Source organism: Mesoplodon mirus, assembly GCF_964341445.2.
Source record: "Mesoplodon mirus genome assembly, chromosome: 2".
Taxonomy (NCBI): Eukaryota; Metazoa; Chordata; class Mammalia; order Artiodactyla; family Ziphiidae; genus Mesoplodon; species Mesoplodon mirus.
The window spans coordinates 175,805,528-175,822,305 of NC_138977.1; the positions used below are offsets into that span (position 1 = coordinate 175,805,528).

The 16,778-nt window shown below is 38.5% G+C and overlaps 1 protein-coding gene across 1 annotated transcript in view; it reads left to right on the forward strand.

Annotated features, from left to right (window-relative positions):
• The window catches only part of ANAPC4 (anaphase promoting complex subunit 4), a 41,837-nt gene extending 26,226 nt beyond the window's left edge, over nucleotides 1–15,611 (forward strand). Inside the window, exons 18-28 of the mRNA XM_082600856.1 lie at nucleotides 4,980–5,036; nucleotides 5,368–5,424; nucleotides 7,527–7,620; nucleotides 10,914–11,011; nucleotides 11,580–11,641; nucleotides 11,722–11,760; nucleotides 11,857–11,958; nucleotides 12,762–12,836; nucleotides 13,768–13,941; nucleotides 14,520–14,643; nucleotides 15,276–15,611. Coding sequence (XP_082456982.1) covers nucleotides 4,980–5,036; nucleotides 5,368–5,424; nucleotides 7,527–7,620; nucleotides 10,914–11,011; nucleotides 11,580–11,641; nucleotides 11,722–11,760; nucleotides 11,857–11,958; nucleotides 12,762–12,836; nucleotides 13,768–13,941; nucleotides 14,520–14,643; nucleotides 15,276–15,503 — 1,110 coding nt within the window. The 3' untranslated portion in view covers nucleotides 15,504–15,611. The remainder of the gene's footprint in view (nucleotides 1–4,979; nucleotides 5,037–5,367; nucleotides 5,425–7,526; nucleotides 7,621–10,913; nucleotides 11,012–11,579; nucleotides 11,642–11,721; nucleotides 11,761–11,856; nucleotides 11,959–12,761; nucleotides 12,837–13,767; nucleotides 13,942–14,519; nucleotides 14,644–15,275) is intronic.
• Nucleotides 15,612–16,778: the final 1,167 nt, after the last annotated feature.

Genomic DNA, 16,778 nt, shown 5'->3' on the forward strand with positions numbered 1-16,778 from the left:
AGTGTTCTTTTAGTTTTACTGATCTTTGCTATTGTTTTCTTTGTTTCCATTTCATTTATATCTGCTCTGATTTATGATTTCTTTCCTTCTACTAATTTTGGGTTTTCTTTTTCTAGTTGCTTTAGGTGTAAGGTTAGATTGTTTATTTGAGATTTTTCTTGTTTCTTGAGGTGAGCTTGAATAGCTATGAACTTCCCTCTTAGAACTGCTTTTGCTGCATCCCCTAGTTTCTGGCTCATTGTGTTTTCATTGTCATTTGTTTCTAGGTATTTTTTGATTTCTTCTTTGGTTTCTTCAGTGATCTCTTGGTTATTTAGCAGCACACTGTTTAGCCTCCAAGTATTTGTGTTTTTTTACTGTAGTTGATTTCTAATCTCATAGTGTCATGGTTGGAAAAGATGCTTGATACGATTTCAGTTTTCTTAAATTTTCCAAGGTTTGATTTGTGACCCAAAATGTGATCTATTCTGGAGAACGTTCTGTGTGCACTTGCGAAGAAAGTGTATTCTTCTGCTTTCTGGTGGAATGTCCTAAAAATATCAATTAAGTCTATCTGGTCTGTTGTTTCATGTAAAGCTTGTGTTTCCTTATTTATTTTCTGTCTGGATGATCTGTCTGTTGGTGTAAGTGGGGTGTTAAAGTCCCCCACTATTATTGTGTTACTGTCGATTTCTGCTTTTATGGCTGTTGTCATTTACCTTATGTGTTGAGGTGCTCCTGTACTGGGTGCAGAAATATTTATAATTGTTTTGTTTTCTTCTTGGATTGATCCCCTGATCATTATGTAGTGTCATTCCTTATCTCTTGTAACAGTCTTTATTTTAAGTCTATTTTATCTGATATGAGTATTGCTGCTTCACCTTTCTTGTGAATTCCATTTGCATGGAATAGCATTTTCCATCCCCTCACTTTCAGTCTGTATGTGTCCCTAGGTCTGAAGTGGGTCTCTTGTAGACAGCATATATAAGAGTGTTGTTTTTGTGTCCATTCAGTCAGTCTGTGTCTTTTGGTTGGAGCATTTAATCCATTTAGATTCAAGGTGATTATTGATATGTACATTCCTATTACCATTTTCTTAATTAATATGAGGATTTTTTTGTGGGTTTTTTTTTCTCTTGTGTTTCCCACTTAGAGAAGTTCCTTTAGCATTTGTTGTAAAGCTGGTTTGGTGGTGCTGAATTCTCTTAGCTTTTGCTTGTCTGTAAAGCTTTTGATTTCTCCATTGAATCTGAATGAGATCCTTGCTGGGTAGAGTAATCTTGTTTGTAGGTTTTTCCCTTTTCATCACTTTAAATATGCCCTGCCACTCCCTTTGGGCTTGCAGAGTTTCTGCTGAAAAATCAGCTGTTAACCTTGTGGGGATTCCCTTGTATGTTATTTGTTGCTTTTCCCTTGCTGCTTTTAATATTTTTTCTTTGTATTTAATTTTTGATAGTTTGATTAACGTGTCTTGGTGTGTTTCTCTTTGGGTTTATCCTGTATGGGACTCTCTGCACTTCCTGGACTTGATTGACTATTTCCTTTCCCACATTAGGGAAATTTTCGACTATGATCTTTTCAGATATTTTCTCAGACCCTTTCTTTTCTCTTCTTCTTCTGGGACCCCTATGATTCAAATGTTGGTGCGTTTAATGTTGTCCCAGAGGTCTCTGAGACTGTCCTCAATTCTTTTCATTCTTTTTTCTTTATTCTGCTCCCTGGCAGTTATTTCCACCATTTTATCTTCCAGTTCACGTATCTGTTTTTCTGCCTCAGTTATTCTGCTATTGATTCCTTCTTGAGTACTTTTAATTTCATTTGTTGTGTTGTTCATCACTGTCTGTTTGCTGTTTAGTGCTTCTGGATCCTTGTTGAATGTTTGTTTTATTTTTTCCATTCTGTTTCTGAGATTTTGGATTATCTTTACTCTCATTGCTCTGAATTCTTTTTCAGGTAGGTTGCCTATTTAATCTTCATTTATTTGGTCTTGTAGATGTGTACCTTGCTCGTTTGTCTGTAACATATTTTTTTGTCGTTTCATTGTTTTTTTGTTTTTTTTTTTGATGCGTGGAGCTGTATTTGTGTCTTACTGGATGTTTGGCCTGAGGACTCCAGCACTAGAGTTTGCAGGCAGTTGGATAGAGCCAGCTCTTGGTGCTGAGATGAGGACCTCTGGGAGACCTCACTCTGATTAATATTCCCTGGGGTCTGAGGTTCTCTTAGTCTAGCGGTTTGGACTCGGAGCTCCCACCGCAGGAGCTCGGGCCCAACCTCTGGCCTGGGAACCAAGATCCCGCAAGCCGTGTGGCGTGACAGAAAAAACAAGAGTAAAACAAGGAGCAATATAATAATAACAAGGAATAAAAAGCAAAATAAATTTAGAAAGATAAAAAATATATTAGGAAAAATAAAAGTATAATTGAAACGACTGCAGCAAGGTAAAATAAAACCACAACAGAAAAAAAGGGAGGGGGAGGGAACAATCCAAAAGGAGAAGAATAACAAAGTATAAAGAATAAAATAAATTTAGAAAAGTAAAAGATTTATTAGAAAAAAATAAAATATAAATGAATCAAAAAGGTAAAACAGAACCCCAGTCTAAAAGAGGAAAAAAGAAGAAAAAAAAAAGCCTTGGCTATGGGGGCAGAGTTTAGGTGGGGGTGGAACTTAGTCAGGGGTGGGGTTTAAGGTGGGGCAGAGCCTAGGTAGGCTTGGGGGTGGCGTTTGAGGATGGGGCGGGGCCTCTGCTTAGGACCTGCGCCCGGAAGGGGAGAGGCAGCATCTCCAAAGGAGGGCCTTCTGGCTGTGGAGTTCCGGAGTGTGGAGGCAGGGCCCTGGGTGGGGGAGTGTGGGTGGGGTTTAGGCCCAGCACAGTTGGAGGGGTTCTCAGAGGGGGTCTCCGAGTGTGGAGGCGGGGCCCTGAGTGGTGGTGTAGGGGCGGGGCTTGTGTCTGCAGGGCAGGAGGGAGGCTCTGAGGGCAGAGGATTAGGCCCAGGAGCCCAACAGGCTCCCTGGTGCCTAAGTGGACAGGGAGAGCACTGGCCACATTCCCTTCCGTTCCTCCACGCCCCCCCACCAACAGTCTCCCCCATCCCCGCTGGACCCCTAACCATGGGAGGGTCCCTCTGGCTGTAGGAACTCCTCCCTCCCCCAGCCGCCCCTCAGCGGTGCCGGTCCCATAGGTCTGGCCTTTATTTTTGCTCCCCCTTCCCTCCCTCCTGCTCCCTCAGGACCCGCTGCTGGAGGGGGCCTCGGTGGGCAGAGGATCAGGCCCGGGATCTCAGCAGGTTCCCGGGGGCCCAGGTGGGCAGGGGAAACCTGGCCACGCTCCCTTTGGATCCTCTGCCCTCTCAGTGGTCCCACAATTTCCCCCTTCGGGCGTGGGATCCCTTCCCCTCCCCCAGCTGCCCCTCAGGGGCGCCAGTCCTGTCCTGCCTCCACTTCTCCTCCACCCTTACTCCCCCCACGCCCCACATTCTCCCTGGTCGCTGGGGCTTCCTCTTATCCCCTTAGGTGTCCTTGGTCCCCCACTGTGCCTGGTAGGTGCCCTAGTTGTGTGGAGACAGAAATTCTCCGTCCTCCTAGTATGCCATCTTGACTCTGCCCCTCTCCTAATATGTTAATATTGCCCTGGTTGAGCTCAGCTTTGCTGGTCATCTTGGTAGTCTTATGCAGTTATTAGTTAACAAGATGTTAGGCTGTAGACACAAGACAGATCCTAGTAAGCCTTTTTTTAATTTGCGTGTTTGATATTTTTTTAATTTCACAGAACACCTTTATTATGGCTAAGTTTATTGTTTTCATGTTTGTATAAGATTTTGTAATCTATATAACATAGGGTGGTTGGATTCCTTACTTTAACTTCCTAAAATGTTAAATGCATTTTTATTTTCCTTGGAAAGCTAGTACTTCGGTATTAGTACCTATGTTGAGGTCTGGCAAACACCAGTTTCTTTCTGACTCTAAGGATTGTGACAAGTAACAATGGAACGTTCTTCTAGAAAAATCTTACAGAATAAGGCAAAATTCCCACTGGGTTCCTGCAGCTCGCTCATCCTCACCCCTGCCCAAACTGTCTGCTTCAGATAGATTAGGTAATTTTGAGTCTGAAAAAATGGAGAGCATTAAGATTAGCCTTGGGCTTCCCTGGTGGCGCAGTGGTTGAGAGTCCACCTGCCGATGCAAGGGACACGGGTTCGTGCCCCGGTCTGGGAAGGTCCCACATGCCGTGGAGCAGCTGGGCCCGTGAGCCATGGCCGCTGAGCCTGCGCATCTGGAGCCTGTGCTCCGCAATGGGAGAGGCCACAACAGTGAGAGGCCCGCGTACCGCAAAAAAAAAAAAAAATTAGCCTTGGTGGCCCAGATGAGTAAAGGATCACAGCTTTTATACGAAGTAGATCTTTTGTGCTGTGGATGACTGGCCTTGCAAACCAGAGACGTTCGCCTTAGCTGTTTCTCTGATATCACTCTTAGCTTTATTTGGGGAAATATAATATGTTACTTGTTGGGAGAGCCCTCAATGTGTAATTTTTTGAGAACTGAAGAACCGGGATAGGGAGAAGGCAGGGTCATTGAAAGAAGCAGAGGGCCAACACTGAAGCGCTTTTGGGTTGCAGCCCTTAACTAACATTGAGGTTATTTATCTGGACTGACAGTCCCCTACTCCCAAAGGCAGGACTCTACACACATAGTCTTAGCATAAAGCATAAAATAATAAACAGCCTTAGGCCATAAAGAGTTCTGTAGCTATTGGCGTTGCTGATTGGAAAATGGGTTTAAAATATTTAATTACATGCTTCTTAGAGCCCTAGGATTTCATATTTTCAGAGTTGCATAATCTCCTGAATTTCTGTTGACATTTTCTTTGAAGGAACTTTGCTTATTTGTCCCATAACTTTTAGTAGATAGTAGAAAAGTCACATTTATTATTACATAGAATTTTATTGGCAAGCTTTCTCTTATCTTAATTTGTTTTCTTTTTGTTCCTTTTGGTTTGATAGATGACTCAAAAAGACATCACATTTGTTGCTGAATTTCTTACTGAACATTTCAATGAGGTAGGAAATTGGTATTTCTATAGTGCTTTTTAAAAAATAATCACAATAAATCGGGATAATGGTAAAAAGTAATCAAATTTAATCCAGTTTAGTTGAACTTCTAAGCAATTATGTATGCTTTTAAACTATTGAGCTAATTAATGGCAGTACTTATTTATTAAATGTGAAGCATATAAATTGAACTTTTGTTTGTATGTGTGTGTTGCTACATATAAAAGAGTAACTGCCACCAACAGCTTTCTTAAACAATAGAGTTTTTGGTTTAAATATATAAGATTTTTTTTTCCTCAGTGAGTTGACTTAAGAATTAAACTATATTTATTCTTTCTAGGCTCCAGATCTTTATAATCGAAAAGGAAAATATTTTAACGTTGAAAAAGTTGGTCAGGTATGGGCTCTGGATTGAATCTAGTTACTAATTTTTTTATTTTTAAAACTTTAGCAGTGTTAGTCTTTATTATACAAAACTTTTTGAAGGTAATATAATGCCAAATTATATAGTAACCCTGCCCTTTGAGTAAAATCACCAAAGAGTAGCTTTAAACTTTTTAGTCTCAGAACCCTTTTACATTCTTAAAATTATTGAAGACTCCGGAGAGCTTTTATGTGCACTGTATCTATCAATAGTAGATATTATTAGGTATTAGAAATTAAACAGAATAAAGAATTATTTATCTCTTAATTCATTTAAAAAGAACAAACCCACTTACCATTACATGTTAATATAAATATTTTTAACGAAAAGTAACTATACTTCACAACACAAAATTAAGTGAAGAATGGCATTGTTTTATATGTTTGCAAATCTCCTTGATGTCTGGCTTAAGACAAGGCAACTATATTCTCATATCTGCTTCTGCATTTGATCTATTGTGATGTGTTGTTTTGGTTAAGAAAGCCTGGTTTCACACAGGTGTGTAGTTGGAAAGGGTAAAGTATTTTAATAGCTTTTTAGATAACTGTGAATATTCTTTGATACTACACCAGATCCTGACAAGTGGTAGTATCTTAGGTTAGTTTCAGTATGGAATCTAAATTGCATCGGTGGACTTTTCATATTCTGATTCATTAAAATTCATTCATCTACCTTGCACTTTGGATGGATCTTTTACGCTGTGCATGTGATTTTGCCATATCATGTATTGGTCATTTGGAAAATACTGATTCACTGAATTACAACGATCTTCCATATGCTGACATCTTTCTTCATACAGTATCCAAAAGTCACATTTTGTTAATGTCATTACCAATCTCATCAGACAATATTTAACTGCTGTGAGGTTGTCAAGCACATAGTGGCAGATACAGGTTTTTCAAAATTTTTAATTTTTGCTTGAATGTTTAAATTTTATCATTGGTAATAAATACTGTCAGCTTTTTTTCTTTTTTTTTTTTCTTTTTTTTTTTTCTTTTTTTTTTTGCTGTACACGGGCCTCTCACTCTTGTGGCCTCTCCCGTTGCGGAGCACAGGCTCCGGACGCGCAGGCTCAGTGGCCATGGCTCACAGGCCTAGCCGCTCTGCGGCATGTGGGATCTTCCTGGATGTGGGCACGAACCCGTGTCCCCTGCATCGGCAGGCAGACTCTCAACCACTGCGCCACCAGGGAAGCCCCTGTCAGTTGTTTTGCTTAAAGTGACAGGATCACTTTTTTTATTTTCAAGAACATATCTGCCAAATACCCAAGAATGAGTAAGCATAGTTTGTCTGCCAGTTATTCTTTTGAGTGAAAATGGAATTCCATTAATAACAAAGAAGTGCCTGGCCTGACTCACAACTACATTTTCATAAATGCTTTCCCTCATGATAACTGTCATACTTTGGTAGGCAGCAAAAGTGCTTTATTTATACTTCCCAATTCTGTCACTCAGAATATTAAAAAGACTTTGTTGAGATTTAATGAAATTAATCATTTTAATAGCCTCATTAGAGATTAGTGAAACTGTATGTGGCAAAAAGGAATATAGTGACTGCTAGTATGGTTTGGGGCCACTACTTTGATTCTTGGTGACAGTGCCAGCAGTTTTCTCCACCTGTGCTTTTGACTATCAGGGCAGATGTCATTACAGTAAAAAAGGCAAATAATATCTTGATACTATTATAAAAATAGTAATGACCTCATGGATCTCTGAAAGCATCTTGAAGACTCTCAGAGTTGCATGGATCACACTTTGAGAACTACTGCCATAGATTAGACTGACAGTTGATACTTTTCAAATTAATTTATGAACTTACATGTGTAAGTTTAAAATGTGCTTCCTGAAAATAGAACATGAAACTTAAACTCAATTTATAGTCTCTAAATCCACAGCATTCTAATGTTTGCAGTTCAGTTGCTAGGCATTTAGCAAATTTTGGTCATCTCACAGAATAATGCACTTTCAGAGGACTTGGCAGTAAAACAAAATAAGTAGAATAGTGTTAAATATAAACAATTTCGGAGCCTAATGCTTTGGTTTACAAAACTTAAATTTCGAATTCTGTACTTCTAGTACTTAAAAGACGAAGATGATGACCTTGTGTCACCCCCTAACACAGAAGGGAACCAGTGGTATGACTTTCTTCAAAACAGCAGCCACCTTAAAGGTATATCATGAACCAACATGGATTTTGGCCATGCTTATATTTATTTGAGACCAGTACATCAGCAAGTGTACTTGCTGAATACTTATCTAAGTTCTTTAGATTTATGTTTTGTGTCCATTTTATTTGATTATAGAAACAGTAAAATAATAACAGTATATGACATTACCATGTTCAGAAACACTCTGATATTAACTGTGATATAGTAAGATTGCCTAAGTATTGTCTGTTATAAAAAATATGTATAAAAATAGGATATTGGGAAGAAAACTGTAGAGCCTATCAGTCAGAGAAGTCTATTTTGCCAGTTCCAATTTATTAGCTTTTAAGAGCATATAATGCTTTTAACTCCTATAATGATGCATCACTGTATTCTTCTGAGGTTGTATTTTTTTTTAATTGTTATGCCTTTCATTCTCTAGGATGTTGATTTGTTAAAACTTTATTTAGCCAACATTACTGAGAATACAACACAAAATAGCAACCATTAAATGTGTCAAAACGTCTCCATTTTAGATGAAAAGATTTTTAAAGCATCTGTTTCTTTGCTTTCTCAAAGAATAACCTGACCACAGTTTAGCTATTTCTTAGATCCTTGGGGTAATAGCCACATACATATATTACCTCCTTTAATCTTCACAAGAACCTATGAGGTAGCTACTTGTTATCTTCATTTTACTAGTGAGGAAACTGAAGGTTAGAGAAGGCCCCAAGATGATACAAGGTGGTAAGCGATAGAGCTAGGATTCTGCTGAGTTTTTAACTGGACTTAGTAGTGACCTCTGCTCTGTGTGGTTGCTGTGTATCTGAATGAGTGAGTGAGTGGGGGGAGGCCGAGAAATCTCAGGCCCAGAACTTTGCATACTGCTGTTTTGATTTAACCCTACAAGCCCAAATTCTTTTTCAGAGCAGGACGTATTTTACATTGTTTGAGAGTCTTAAGATCAATTGAGAGAGATGTATTGACGTAAGTTAGTTATTGAATAGAGGGAAAATAAAAGTACAGCTGAGTCAGCTCATTTACCGTATTTAATCAGGATGTCCAAAGAGTAAGGAAGGATGCCTGGGGAGGGCTGATGGCAGCAGGGTGGCACCTGGACCCTGTCACTGTTGGGCTAATATCCATCCTGGGGACTTTGGGCTTAAAACAGGTTCTACCCTTTTTTTCTCCCCACATCTTCTATGGCTGAATAGAGAGGTGTAATCTTAGTTACAGGTCTCATGTTTAACTTCAGATTAACTCCATCTCTTAAGTGCTTAAGAGTTTGCTAGTGTGTGACTTTGGACAAGCTCATTAATCTCCCAGTTTCTTAGTCTAGTATGAAGTAATACCGACTGTCATTATGGAGCTATTAAGAAACCTTTTTAATGAAACTTCTTCCTAGCACTTTGCAAAAATCAAGTGCTAAATGCTTAGCGCACGTCGCTTCCCAGGGGATGTGAGAGAGTCGGTGTTGTTACGTGGGTAGAGGTTGGTGTGCTGGAAGCCAGGCTGCCTGGGCTGAAGTCCTGCTCTGCCACTCCCTGGTGTGGGGCTGAGGGCACGTTGCCTGACCTCTTTGTGCCCCAGTTTTCTCTTCTGTAAAGTGAGGGTGATCAGAGCGCCTCCCTCAAAAAGCTGTTGGGAAGATGAAACAAATTAATCTAGATGAAGCACTTAGGATAGTGCCTGGCACATAGCATATAAGCAGGCAGTATGCATCTGAGCTGTTTTTACTCAAAACACTTCCGACACCAAAATAAGAGGCTTTTTTCCCTCCTGAGACCAATTCTGACAAAACCTGGGTGTCCTACAGTTCGATTCTGACACTAACTCTGCAGAGTTACCACCAGACTCCACAGGGTTAGGACTTAGTCCCACAAGACTGCCCCCACTTCAGAGTTCAGTCACAAGTACTGGGTCCCCAGGTTACCCACATTTCTGTTCCACTTGGCTACAGAGTTGGGGCTTCCCATGCTTCAGTTTTAATAATTTGCTAAAATGGCTTACAAAACTCAGAAACACTTAACTTATATCTACCAGTTTATTATAAAGCATACAACTCTGGAATAGCCAAATGGAAGAGATGCATGGGGCAAGGTATGGGGAGGGGCATGGAGCGTCCATCCCCTCTCCAGACGCACTGCCCTCCCAGCACCTTAAGCATCGACCCAGAGGCCCTCTGCTCTGTCGTTTAGGGGCTTTATGGAGTTTTCATTATGTAAGGGTTAGGGGCCATTGGTGATGGGACTCAACGCTAGCTTCTCTCTCCTACCCGCAGGTCGAGGGAAGGGGCTAAAAGTTCCAAGCTTCTAATCAAGGCTTGGTCTTTATGGAGACCAGCCCCCATCCTGAAGCTATCTAAGGGCCTCATTAAAACAGAGTATGCTCCTGTCATCCTTATCACTCAGGAAATTCCAAGAGTTTTAAGGAGCTCTGGGCCAGGAACTGGGGACAAAGACGGAATATCTCTCTATGATACCACAGCATCTGTAACCTGTTGGGAGCTTAAAATGTTAACACAATTAAAGCTCCTTTTATCCAGCATAGCTGGGAAATGAGGTGCTGTGAGGGAGGCCTACAGAGCACAGTGGAAGAGGGTAGGCTTGGGAGTTGGACCTGGATTTGATTCAGAGTCTAGCTTCCTAGTCATTCTTACACTGGGCAATTGCCTACACCTCCTAAGCCTCATTTTTTTTCTTTTTTTAATCAGTAAAATAAAGAGTATGATGCTTAATATATACAGCTATTGTAAACAATAGAAATAACAGGTATAAAAAGAGCCTAGCATACTTGGTGTCACTAAATGAAAAATTATATATTACTTTCTACTGATAAAGTAGTCTTTTCAAAAGTAAAGAGCTTATTTTCATAGCACCAGTTTCTTGTCTCCTGTTTTTGTTTTCACTATCACACTCTTCCAAAACAAGTGCTGTTGTTATACCATTGTGGCAAAGAAGAGAGAAAAATGAACTTATTTCATTATATGTCTTATGGTTCCCAAATCATCCCTTTCTTCTTATAGCCAGCGGAAGCATACTGTTGGATTTTGGTGGGAAAAATAAAATAAGAATAATAAGCTGCAAGGACTCAGCTTGTAGTAAGTGTGGTGGTTTTCCGTGGACTGGCAGCAGGGGATGATGCAAGGCAGGAGACCACGGTCATTTTTAGTGAGGTCGTGCCAAGGTATAATGAAGTGGCCAGGGAGAATTCCACCATCAGATAAGCTGTGTGGGCTGGCTCTAGCAGTAGATTAGTTTCTCCTAGTTAGCTGGTTTGTTATAGCTTTTTATTTTTTGTTTTTGTTTCAAACCAGAAAGTCCTTTGCTGTTTCCTTATTATCCTCGAAAATCATTGCATTTTGTGAAAAGGCGGATGGAGAATGTTATTGATCAGTGCTTGCAAAAGCCAGCAGTAAGTTTGAAAGAAATGCATATTTTTGTGTAGGAGCAAGAACATCTGTAATATGTGGCTCACTTATGTAAATGATCGTAGTTATTAAGATGAACCGTATCAAAATGCTGATATTCAGCTATTTTTGACTAACAAAAATGGCAGTTTCATATGGTTCACTCTAATATTTCCTCTTATTGTTGCTTTCTTACATAAATTAAAAAATAAATACATGGTTATTGAACGTGTTGACGTCCTTTAGTATTTTATTTGTGCCCAGAACAAACTTATTATAAATGGTCTTAGTTACAGAGCTGATGTGTCTGTTAACTACTGAATGATATATGATTGATGCTATGGGACTAGAAGAGGTGGTTTCTAACCTGCCATCACTTATCTCCAGGGTCCTTTTCAGCTTAGAACTTTTTCTCTACCTTACTTCCATGACTGTCATTAAAGTTTCTTGCATGAAGGTTGGTGATAGAGATGATTTTGCACTAGACTTAAACAGTGACGATCAGTCACTTTCTGTGGAGTATTTATTTTTGTGTATGTACGTGCTTTAATTATATTTTTAAATCTTATTTAGGATGTAATTGGAAAATCGATGAATCAAGCAATATGTATTCCATTATACAGAGATGCTAGAAGGTAATTCTATTAACCTTTTTGGGTGATATAATTCAGCAGCCAATTAAAATTTTTCTTACTTTTTTTTTCTTTTGTTTTAGTGAGGACTCCACACGTAGATTATTCAAATTCCCTTTTCTGTAAGTGTCTCTCCCCTATCTCATGTGAATAATACAGTTTTGTTCTATGCATTGGTAGCTAAATAATCATGTTTTGACATTAATTTTTTTCCTTAGGTGGAATAATAAAACCTCAAATCTGCATTATCTTCTTTTTACTATTTTAGAAGATTCACTTTATAAAATGTGCATCTTAAGGAGACATACTGATATTTCCCAGTAAGTATTAATCTGAAGTTTGAACCAAGGAGATAAGATTTTATTATTTTTAATCATAAAACATACCACTTCCCTTCCCTACATTTCAGGTTTTAGTTAAGCTGCCTTATGACTTTAGGCTTGCTAACTTAACTGTTCTGGTCTTCGTTTTCACATTTTTAAGGTGGTAATGCCAAATTAGGAAGCTATGTGATCCCTTCTAATTCTAGATTATTTAATTTTGTATTGGTATATAGCTGTTATGTGTAGGATATTTTTAGGGTTAGGAAAAATACAATAGAATAGGATTATATCTCATCAACTTGTGGAAGTTCAAAATTATATTTTGGCTTCCTTATAGAAAGGATTTTTACCTCAGGTTAACTATGCCTTTCATTAAACAAGAAGCCTTGCATATAGAGACTTCTTTTGAGAATGCAAATAAAAGTTCTGAAAAATAAATCATATTCAGGATGTCACTAGGATCTTAAATGATTTTAAATCTAAACCTGAGGGAAATTTTTTGAAACCAAGATGTAGCCCGAGAAATAATTTGGTTGTCCCAAACATCCTTATTTTATAAGGAATCTTGCTACTTTGGTGACTAAAAGATTTTAAACTAAGTTGTAATTTTGATGTTAGTTTTATCTGTCGGGTTTATATCAGTTATCAGTATTCTAGAGTGAGTGTAATAGTATTTTGGTCTGGGGTTTGGTGATTAGGTAAATGTACTAAGAATCATGTTCTTTCAAGCATATATAGATTATTGCCTATCCAACTTGTTGTACAAAGTCTCTTCCCCCACCCCCTTTTCTTTCTTGAAGATCTGTAAGTAATGGACTAATTGCTATTAAATTTGGGAGCTTCACATATGCCACAACTGAAAAAGTGAGAAGAAGGTAAATCTTGAATCTTGTTTGAGTGAGATGTATATATAATAAATACAATTATAAGAATATGGTTAGACTCAGTTACAGTGATGATATTCTTAGAAGGCCTTCATCATTTGCAACTTAGGGGGCTGGGTTGGTTATGTATTTTATACTTAGAGGATGATTTGACTTACAGTGAAAGGAACCTTACTGGCCTGCAGGAATTTTTATAGTGCGCTTTCCTACAATTAATACTTCTGAGCTCCTTGTCCACTAAGAAAGTAATGTGGGTCCAGGGGGCAGATGGCTGAAGGTCTTCTTATGACCAGCAGAGGTGTGAGGTGGTATCCTTCTCACTGGGGTGGGATTTTCTTAGGGCACAAAGGGTAACAATACTTGATGTCATCCTGAGGCTTTTGCAAGAGAAAGAACTGACACTAATCCTAAACCAACCTTTTTCTTACTCTTTTCCTTACATAAACGAAGTTCCTTATGATAATGTCTTTGAAGTTGTGTCTTTTCATATGTAAAACTTATTTTTACTTTTCATTCTAGTAAACTCTGTTTATTGTATATATGTAGATACACACACACACACACACACACACACGTACGTACGTACGTACGTATATACATGCTGTCATTCATGGAATCTCCACAGGCTTAAGGCCTGACCATTGATGTCAAGAGTTTTCTGGAGCTGTGAACCAAGTTCACAGGTTTTTCTTTTTTCATGATTATCTGTTTTCAGGGCCTAGCTATATTTGTGAATAATCAGTACAACAGGTAACTGTGACTTTAGTGTAAACTAATGATATATTTTAAATGTTACTGTATAGAATGTCACTTGATATTTTCATTGTCAGTTTTCTGCTTGGTACCAGTATAATGTTATATATACAGTATTTTCTCAGTCATGATAACATCTTTGCTATAACAAAACTTATTTTAATTCTAGCACCTACAGTTGTTTAGATGCACAGTTCTATGATGATGAAACTGTCACAGTAGTTCTTAAAGACACTGTAGGACGTGAAGGAAGAGATAGACTCTTGGTCCAGTTGCCGTTGTCTTTAGTGTATAACAGTGAAGATTCTGCAGAATATCAATTCACTGGGTCTTACTCTACAAGGTAACTTACATTAGTAAGATTGTCTTTCAGATAGAACAGTTAAATGTTTTTTTAATGTATATTGTACATTCTGGTTCTTTAGGTATGATAGATAAATAAAGTCAGCTGAGCAGAAATGCTTCTATTTTTTTATTGAAAAAATACTGGCTTCAACAGCTCTTCTGTCAAGAATTATTTGCTGGAACAAGGTGGGGAATATTTGGTGTGGAGAATGGAACTTCTGTTTTCAAGGATAGCATGAACCCCAGTTTGTAGTAGAATTATTTTAGATTTGCCTTTAGTATTTTCCTTTCAGAATTAGGACCTCAGTAGCCACATAGAGGTTCAAGGTCAGTTGAAAGAGATGGGCTTTAGATTGAGATTTAAATAAGCAGATCTCTAATTTTTAAAATGAGTCCATGTGCTTACCTTGAAAGTGAATCAAAAACCTTACTAAGGTTTCTGCCTTAAAAAGGTATTCTGCCTATTTGGAAATGCAGTTTTTTCATAGAATATAGTATCAAACCCTGATACCACCCCTAGTAAACCAGGGAAAACAGCCCCATTTCACTCCCGGGTTGGTTTTCTCCCCTCTCTAGGCTAGATGAGCAGCGTGGTGCTATTCCCACCCGTACCATGCACTTTGAGAAGCACTGGAGATTACTGGAAAGTATGAAGGCACAGTATGTTGCTGGGAATGGTTTTCGCAAAGTGTCCTGTGTGGTAAGTATTAAATTGTTGCAAAGAGTAACAGAAGCAACAGGATCTGTAAGTCCTCTCAGTGCAAACCTTTAGTGATGTCAAGCTTTTATTTATTATGAGCATGTAGTGGCCTTAGCTATTTAGTTCTCTTGTTCTGAGAAAGCTTACTAAGTAATTAATAACAATTTTAGATTTTAGTAATCTTGAAATTGTATGTGAAGATCCTTTTATACAAAATGAAAGCTGAGTTTAGTGATTTTGTTGTAAATTGATGGGAAAATAACTTTCCTATAAAACCACTTTTTTCAGATTACTGATTTCTAATTTTTTATGTATAATGTTAAGCCATTTTTTAAAATATTTATTTATTGTTTTTAATTTTTCTTTATTTTTTATTTTTATTTTTTTGCTTTATAACAGATTTAATCAGTTATACATATACATATGTTCCCATATCCCCTCCCTTTTGCGTCTCCCTCCCGCCCTCCCTATCCCACCCCTCCAGGCGGTCACAAAGCACCGAGCTGATCTCCCTATGCTATGCGGCTGCTTCCCACTAGCTATCTACCTTACGTTTGGTAGTGTATATATGTCCATGCCAGTCTTTCGTAGTTAAGCCATTTTAAAAGTTCTTTTTTTGGCCTTTTCTTTAGTTAAGCTCGAATCTCCGTCATGTGAGAGTATTTGAAATGGACATAGATGATGAATGGGAGCTTGATGAGTCTTCGGATGAAGAGGAGGAAGCCAGTAATAAGCCTGTAAAAATAAAGGAAGAAGTATTGTCTGAGTCGGAAGCAGAGAACCAGCAAGCTGGCACTGCTGCTTTAGCTCCAGAGATGGTCATTAAAGTAGAAAAACTTGACCCTGAGCTAGACTCATGATCTAGCTTGCCATTATTTTGAATGTTCTCTTGTCAGAAAGGACACAGATGATGATCAAAGATGTGTTGGACCACTTAATTTTCTTTGTGAAATAAACAGTAAATTTTATTTTTTTTTATTCTGCGTCATCTTTTAGTGGTATACCCACTGTGATAGATTTTCTTTTCACCAAGATTTCTTTTTAATACTGTGTGCAGAACTAGTGTTAAAGAAAATATAAATTGAATGTGAAGAAAAAGTTTAATCTTTTCTGTCAAAAGGTAGGTATCAGGAATCACTCCTGTATCAGGGAGAAATTACGTTTAGTCATTCATCACTGGAAGTTTTGATGCATTTAGTATTTTTAAAACACAGACAACATTTATTCCTGTTTTTCCATCTTCCTCTTCTAGTTCATTTTAGATCTCTAGAATGCTTTCAAAATTATGTTTTTATACTGATTTACTGTAATCCTAAATAAGCCAAGAGATGGGTACTATCTTTATGATCTAAATAGCAAAAACATTGCTTGACACCTGCATGATTATCTTTTCTCACTGTTACTTTATTTGAGCTCTGAATCCTTTGAATCACCAGTGTTTAAAAGTGTATTTTTCCTCTGTTTAGAATTGGTCAAGGACATATGTGGCTGTCTGTGTGGTTGGTTCCTTGGGAACATGAGAAATAGGGATCAACTAAACATAATTTAGCATTAGTGCAAATGAGCGCTTGTTGATTTCCTAATGCTCATTTCTAAAGTAGAATGGTACTGTCATGTGACTTTCAAAGTTCCCATTTCATATATGAATTCTCTTTTGGGGGGGTGCTGTGTTGGGTCTTCATTGTTGCTCGTGGGCTTTCTCTAGTTGCGGCGGGCGGGAGCTACTCTTCGTTGCGGAGTGCGGGCTTCTCACTGTGGTGGCTTCTCTTGTTGCAGAGCATGGGCTCTAGGTGTGCGGGCTTAGTAGTTGTGGCGCACAGCCTTAGTTGCTCTGTGGCATGTGGGATCTTCCCGGACCAGGGCTCGAACCCGTGTCCCCTGCATTGGCAGGAGGATTTCTAACCACTGCGCTACCAGGGAAGTCCTATGTGAATTCTAATATCAGTTCACTGGTAAGTAAAAGAATCACTTTTGAAAGCTTTAAATATCTTTAGGCAACAACATATACTATAACCAGGTAAGTGGGTAACTGCAAGATTGCTGTGTCATTTGTCTGTTTCTTTAATAGGGATCTGTTGTACTTTGATTTTAGGTATGTCACACTTAAGATTCTCAAGGTACCTCAGTTGGACTGA